Genomic DNA, 8,055 nt, shown 5'->3' with positions numbered 1-8,055 from the left:
ATATTATTCATCATAAGTTATTATATAACACACCACATACACAATCTCTTATTATTTATCTTTCACACCATTTTGTATCTACACTCAGATGGTGCCACGTACGCCTGGCCTGTGCTTTAATATCTTCCGTGAAGACTTGCTGATGCAGAAATAAATGTGGGTGCTTTGAAGTGAATAAGAGAAATGGAAAAAACAAAACAAACACATTGTAGCCAATGTACAGACATTTACTCTGAATCCTTCGTGATAGTAATGGTGACGTGCTAATTCTGTCGAATCGAACCAGCGATGTGATTTATCTCGTCTCTCAAGTCCCAACAGTTCCCACTCAAGTTCCACGTTTCTTTAAAAAAAAAAAAAAAAAACCCAAAACAGGAAAATCGCCCGATTGCTCACAATTACCCCATGTGGCACAATGGTCATACATTCCATCGTAACAAAACCAGGGTGTTACTCCAACTCGCTTACTAAAACACCCCATTTCTAAACACTTAACAAAAAATCCATACTTTTTACTTCGTTTATTAATAGATTTTTACATGCGATCTATGTCTTATGGATTATATTCTGCTCTCAATCTAACAGTACCCTGTATGGTAAACCAGTGGAATACCACACTTCCAGGACATTCAGATCGGGGAATCTATTGGTCGGGTATTCATATCATAGGTCAAGTTAGGCTAACTAAATTAAGCTGGTGCAATTAATTTTAACTTCTCCTCCCTGGCCTCATCAAACTCTTGTATTCACCCCTGTTTCGCCTTACCCCTACAAGGTTGATTTTTTTTCTTTTCTATTTGTGTGTATTTTATTTTTTTTTATTTATTTATATTAACAACTACAAAAAATGCATTATAAAATACTAAGTAGGCCTGTTATATATTATATTATTCCATTCTGCACCCTTGGCAAGTTAACAGTTTTCCTGTCACTGGGATCCATTATCTAGCCTCATCACAATTTTATCGGACCCTGGAAATAGAAAACACTCAAAGATAGAGGTCGAGGGTGAATACCACTATATTAATAAAAATCCTATGATTAGTCGGGTTTTCTCAGACTTTGGTTAGACATTAGTGGTAAGTAATTCTAATGTGTGGAATTAAAATTCATTTTAGGTTATTTCTCATTTAATATTTTTCCATCTCAAATTAATTTGGACCTGTGCCGTTATTCCAAACAGGTTCTGTTTAGTAACACTGTAAACTCAACACCAGCACCTGGGCAGCATAAAACAGTAGGCCGGCACGGAGACGAGGCACTCTAAAGATGTGCACATAACAGTTGTTTTCGTTCGGATCGTAGGTAAGGGTAAGATGTAGGGAGCCCCTGACCTAAGGGAGGTGCGACTAATTGTCGTGTAACCCCACAGAAAAAAAAGAACTTTGCACTCCACTCGGAACAGAGGCCAGCATCGTTTCATTAAACAAGATCTTGAAATGTCTATTGAAAGGCCATTTTCACTAAATCAGTCAGCCCAATACATTGTTAAAGAGACGTACGCGCAGTCAGAGGAGCTAACACCAAATCGTGTTCGAATTTATCACACGCAGAACGCATCCTAAATTTTTGGCTTCAGTTTGACCAGGCTCCCCCCTTGTATCATATATCTAAAAACACATCATACATGTTAACTCTCTAAAATAGAGAGTTAACATGTATGATGTGTTTTTAGATATATCACAAGAGAGCCCACAGCTCTCCTTGTTCAACTTAAACGAATTACCAACTGCTAATCTGCTTTAGTAGGCTCCCACACAGCCCCAGTTTGTTCTACTTTTGTATAAATTGCTGATATGACTGCCTTAAGACATGGGGTGCAATCAAAATCAAATATGCAGAGAGAATTTCTGCTAATCTAAGCAGTCAGGATTTCTTAAACAAAAATGGCTGTAATCTTAATCAGAGTCACCCAAGACTTTACTAGTGTTGGTGCCATTTATCTTAGTTTCTCATTTTCTTGATGTTCCTTATGCAGGTATCTGTACACAGTGCAAAAGTAGTTACATGTACAGGTGTATTTTTAGACCTTCACAGGAAGCCGTTTGCTGCCATTCATTCTTGTATATTATGAAAAACATCTTCCACAGACATCAATTGCCTGAGCTTGATAATCCATCACAGTAAACACAAAGCTTTAATTTGTTTTTGTCTAAGTTTCCCTGTTAATCGTTATTTCATAGTGCCAAGTTTTCATATGAGCATATTTGCACATTATGTTACACTCTGCTTACTATCAATCAAATGACACACACAGGAAGAAATAGAAACCCTGCTCCAGGAAATAATCCCTCATTAGACCTGTCAATTTACAAACTATATTGTCACATCCAAGTCTTCTGGTTTTTTGCATCTTTTATTTGTTTAGTGAGCAGGTGATTTACAGATAGCAATATGTTTGTAGTGTGAAATGATGATAAATGTTCAACAAAAATCAGAAGGCAGAAATGCTACAGTAAGAAGACCTTCGCTCCAATGGGTACTGCAGTATTTTCTTCAAACCTGTGATGTCACTGTACAATATTTTTGTTCTCGATCCACATTACCTGTAGCTGTTGCAGGGCTGTTTCTCCTCAGGCCTTAAAGGTTTCCTAAGCTGCCTCTGTCTTAGCATGCCCACCACTGTGCAGTGAAGACAATCTCCTGTAAATTGCTTTTTCGATCAGTTTTGACATCAATCTGCTCCCATGGGAATGTGGGCATTCATGTGATGGCAGAGAGGAAGGTTTCTTTCCTTATGGATGTTGACAACCCCACTCAGCCTGGTTTGATCTGCAGAATTAACATAATATTACCGTTCATACTGAACTGGCTGTGACAGCCAAAGAGGGATTGGCTTTCTATACCAGACATTGGCGCCAGTGAGGTTACTGCAACAGCAGAAGTCAAAGACAAGACAATAATAAACGCTTAGAGGTCAAAGATTTGAAATGCATTAAATAATACAATTGATGCATTTTTTAAATATACGTTTACATGTTGTGTCCCACTATCTGTAATTTCCAGTATTAATGTAAATACTGGGGAGTTTAGCTGTAGAAGTTCACTACACACTCTTGTAGTTATTGTTTATTTACATGAGATAAATTATTTCTTTTTCACTTTTTTCCAGTAAACTCTCTTATAAAATGTAGAAATAAAGAATAACTTCTAAAGGTTTTGTGTGCTGAGAGATTCAAACTTCTACAGATTTGCACTCTACAAACACCCTATGGAGAAAAAAATCCTCTAGTCGTGGCGGAGTAAATAAATTCTTTATAGTATAAAAGTTGTTTTGATTCTATATAACAACCACACAACTACCGCCTTTCATGTTTTTCCACTCGCTCTTTTTCATCTTTTTTTTCAGGACAAAGATATCTCATCACATCCACGGGAACCTTGTATATTCTGGACGTCCTGCCTGAGGATGGGCTGAATAACTATCGCTGCACCACGCGGCACCGCTACACTGGTGAGACTCGCCAGAGCAACAGCGCGCGTCTCATTGTGTCAGGTCAGTACTGCGTTCAAACTGGAATCAATTTAATTGCATAGAGTTTGCAATATGTACTGACACAGATGGAAATACATGTAGATGTTATATTGGATACTTACTGTAGAGAATTCCAACCTTACTTACACTTTTAACCTTGGCATTTGGCATTTTAAAACTGCAGACAGCAAAAAATATTTCCCTCATAAAAATGTTATTCCCTATGAATTATTGGTCCTTCTTAGAAATGTTGATTGATTTGCAGAATTGTATAGCAGGGCCAATGAATGGGTATGTCTGTCCAATCCTGTCAGATCAATCCACTCTAAGGCCAGCTATGAATTATGCAGCCCTCAGTAACAAGTAAACAAACCTGGCAATGTAGGCTGTACTGTAGTGTAGTTTATGTTGTATATTGTAGTTTGATAAATGAGGGTCATTTTTTCACTGCATTTAACATGTAGATAGATAAATGAAGGGAAAGAAAAGGATCAATCCCCAGTGCCTGTGGAGAACAATAAAATCCCTCCAGAAATTTTAGGAACACACTGTTTCTCTCTCCTCTCCCTCACGTAACAGAATATACAGTATATAGAACCGAATCTTGACCCCAAGAATCAATATTGGATTATACTGTCAAGCGCCTGGCAACGCTCACCACTAATTAACACTAAATTCTCTGCTCCTTCCAGACCCCACCAATGCTGAGCCAGGCATCTCGGATGGCTTTGACCACCGAGAGGTGATGATTAATCATCAGGTGGAGCTGCCCTGTAAGGCTTCAGGCTACCCACCACCCAAATACCGCTGGCTGAAAGACAACAGCCCTCTGGAGCCCGACAGTCGCTTCCGCCAGACCATCACAGGGTTGCTGATAGAGAGTGCACAGCCGAGCGACTCCGGGACGTATGTCTGTGAGGTGTGGAACAGTTATGGCAATGCTGAGGTCATGGGGCGTCTGTATGTCAAACGTAAGTCTTTTATTAAAAGGAGGGAATCCCCTGTATCATCTGCACATTGGTCATTCACATTAAACTATATAAACTAGAGCTGAAACAATTGGTTGATTAATTTATTAGTTGATCAACAAAACCAATCGAGAATAGCTTTCATTATCAGTTTGCTGCTTTTCTCTCTTCATATAAGTTTGGGCAGGTTTGGGACTTGAAGATGTCACCTTGGGCTCTGGGAACTTTAACGCTGGGAGTGTATCAATTATACAACAAATTCAACTTACCTGAAAATAAAAGTAAAAATTGTTGTTGATGGACAAAGCAAGCAGAAAATGGTTTAAATGAAAATGGAAGAACTAAAGCACCAACGTCTATTTAAGTGTGCAATACACACTCAGTGTTACATGGTTGTTTATATGTAAGAATTATGTTAAAACTCCGGTGAAGAATGAAATCATGATCGTAATGTTGCTGTTGGTGACTTGCATGATTTTATATGGAAAACGTATCTTATCAACTCAAGTGAGCAACAGATTTAGCAGAAAAACATCTCCTGAGGCAACCAAAGATTATGAAGTGGTTTGATAATGTGTAGCTGTTGCCGACATTGTGTACATCTACATGCAGTTGTAACATTCACCAACCGTCACATTTAGCAAAACTTCTACGTGATATCTTCTTTTTGACTCAAAGCAGGAACTCAAACAAATAACTGCCACAAACATGTTAGTTTATAATATATTTTAGGTCTGTAGTTTGCTCATGTGGCAGTTTACTGGAGGGAATCAGAGCCACATAAAGATTAATGTCAAATCAAGTCTGCCTTAGTTTAGAAAAACAAATACAATCAAAAACTAGAACAAGTACTAGTTATTGGTTAGTAAGATGATTATTGTATCAATTAATTAATGAATTGTTTAAAAATATGTCAGAAAATAGTGGAACAATTACCAATGAGTCCAAGGTGATATCAGATTGGTTGTTTTGTCCAAAACCCAAAGATATTAAATCTCCCTTCATAGGAGAATAAGAAGAGAATAAATTAATAATAATCAGAACTAATGCCACTTATTTTTATGTTAACTAACTACTCATTTAATTGACTAATTGTTTAAGCTCTAATCTGGAGATAGTGGTTACAACATTTACCAATGATCTTATGTAGCCATGCTGCTCAAATCCCACTTGAACTCTCTCCACCATCTCCCTAACTCTGTCTTCCTATCAGCCTTACTGTCATTAAACAAAATTAAAATCTGTGAATGCTCCTTTAAAAACATTTCTCTCATTTCTGTGTGCTTAGAGCCCTTGAAGGCAGTGGTCAGCCCTCGGAAGGTGAAAGGCAGTGTGGGTAGCAAGGTGTCTCTGTCTTGTAGCGTGAGCGGCTCAGACGAGTACGAGCTGTCGTGGTACCGCAACGGAGAAATCATCTACCCCGGCAACAATGTCCGTTTCACTGGGCTCAACCGGGAGAACCTCATCATGGAGGGAATGTCGAAGAGTGACGGCGGAGCCTACCAGTGCTTCGCCAGGAAGGGCAAGATGTCCGCACAGGACTTTGTGCAAGTCATCCTCGAAGGTAAAATGTGTGCATATGATTTGTAGGGTGCAGCACGCTCACTAATGCTGACCAAGAGCCACAGTGTAGCAGCTGTCCTATGCATAATCAGTAAGTTAGCAGAAGCAGATTCAGGCCTTGGAGATCAATACAGGGTTTATGTGTTAATGGCATCCTGCTGTGACTCTCTGCTATAAGGCCGCCATTAGAATGATCATCCCAGACTTCACAAACACATACAAAAATACACACGCGCACACACACACACACTGTTGAATCCAATAGCTTACCTTGGCAGCGTTGCTCAGGCAACTGTCTCCTGTGGCCGGGGAGCTGTAAAAAGAAGATATTGATAATCTATAATCATGTGGAACAGATCTAGATTATCAGAAAGCAGCAGCAGGCAGACATAGACATTTCAAAAGCCAACTGCTCTCTGTGTCTGGGAGGAAAGCTCCCGGATCACTGTTCATAATTAAAGGCACAGGATGCTGAAGTCTTGACAAAAAGCAATGACAAAAAGTCACGATTTCTACTTTCCTTTTGCTGCCTTATTATTATCTCACAAAAAAGTATTTTTATGACAAAGATTCACCTCTGGCAGCAAATAACACATCCTCTCTCAAACACTCACAAACCCCGGTGACCAGAAACTGTTGATGAATAAGAACAGCAGTGTTTAAACTGATAAGAAAATAACAATTTTGACACTTTGTGATCTGACCACTGTTTTAATAGCCTTGAATAGTACACACTGTACGTTCTTTATACCTGCGACATAATGCAATAACACATTAATGAAAAATCTGCTTCAAGAATATTTTTATGTTGCACATTTTTCTTTACATTCTTTTTATTTGCAGAGAGAACAAAAAAATTAATAAATGTAAATATATCTCCTCCAATAATTCGATGAAAAGAAACCAGAACGAAGACAGTGGGGTCAACTGACAGGGTGTTCCTAGATCAAAGTAAAACGATTCACTGGCTTTGTATTGGGAAATTTAAGTCATTTTGTTGTTTACTCAGATAATTTTATTTTTAGCTCTACTAATAGATGGGAAATCCTCAGCAATCATCTTCTGGAGATGACACTACCCCTTCTTGTTTTCGGACTGGGAATTGTTTTAGGTCCAGGTTTTCTCTCTATGCTCGCCCACACTTTCTGTGACTGATAAACCAACAATTAGTCAACATGTTCACACATCCCTAACTGCCAAAGATGAACTAAACAGGCTTTCACAGTCATATTATTAACAAAGTCAGTCATTCATTGTACATAAAGATGCTGTCAGCCTTGGTTGGTCGACGATCAGCCAGCAAGTACAGTCGAAACGTACCAATATACCTGGCTAACTTTAAAACTTACTGTAAATCAGTGCTTTTCTTAAACATTGTCATGGTCATGATGCTGATTCTTCTCTCCTACCCTGTTCCACCTCGCACCCCAACACAGATGGTACTCCAAAGATCCTGTCCTCCTTCAGCGAGAAGGTGGTGAACCCGAACGAGCCCGTCTTCCTGGTCTGCAACGTCAAGGGCACGCCCCCTCCCCGGTGCACCTGGTCGCTGGACGACGACCCCGTCATCAAGGACAGCCACCACCATCTGGGCCACTATGAGACCCACGAGGGCCACGTGGTCAGCCAGCTCAACGTCACACACACCCAGGTGCAGGACGGCGGGGTGTACCGGTGCACGTGCAGCAACTCGGCCGGGGTCGTGTACCACCAGGCTCGAATAAACGTAAGAGGTGCTTGTCAAATCAGCTCCTCCAAGAACAACAATACACATACCTGTCTGTCTCGCTGTATGTCTGTCTCTGTCTCTCTGTCCAGCTGGCTGTCTGGCATTTGCTGCACATGAGTGCTGGTTTTGTTTGGGTCAGAAACTTTTATTTTAGGATTTTCTTTGTTTCTCTGCTTTTTATGTGTGCCCTTATGATGATTTGTTACTTTTTTCTTCTTTCTATGCTCAGTGTTTTTTAGTTCTAGTATTAAATCTTTAATCACATTTACATTTCCTTTTAGCTTTTTCTCCACTGATTGATTTTTGGGGTTTTATTTTAT

At 39.5% G+C, this 8,055-nt stretch overlaps 1 protein-coding gene across 1 annotated transcript in view; it reads left to right on the top strand.

Annotated features, from left to right (window-relative positions):
* dscamb (Down syndrome cell adhesion molecule b) overlaps nt 1–8,055 on the top strand; it is a 91,076-nt gene that overhangs the window by 44,366 nt on the left and 38,655 nt on the right. Inside the window, exons 3-6 of the mRNA XM_035679392.1 lie at nt 3,350–3,496; nt 4,168–4,446; nt 5,732–6,007; nt 7,443–7,739. Coding sequence (XP_035535285.1) covers nt 3,350–3,496; nt 4,168–4,446; nt 5,732–6,007; nt 7,443–7,739 — 999 coding nt within the window. The remainder of the gene's footprint in view (nt 1–3,349; nt 3,497–4,167; nt 4,447–5,731; nt 6,008–7,442; nt 7,740–8,055) is intronic.

The sequence above is a fragment of the Morone saxatilis genome, unplaced genomic scaffold (genome assembly GCF_004916995.1).
Source record: "Morone saxatilis isolate NCDOM2014 unplaced genomic scaffold, NCSU_SB_2.0 Contig8, whole genome shotgun sequence".
In the NCBI taxonomy this organism is placed as follows: Eukaryota; Metazoa; Chordata; class Actinopteri; family Moronidae; genus Morone; species Morone saxatilis.
This window is presented reverse-complemented; position numbering and strand designations above follow the sequence as displayed.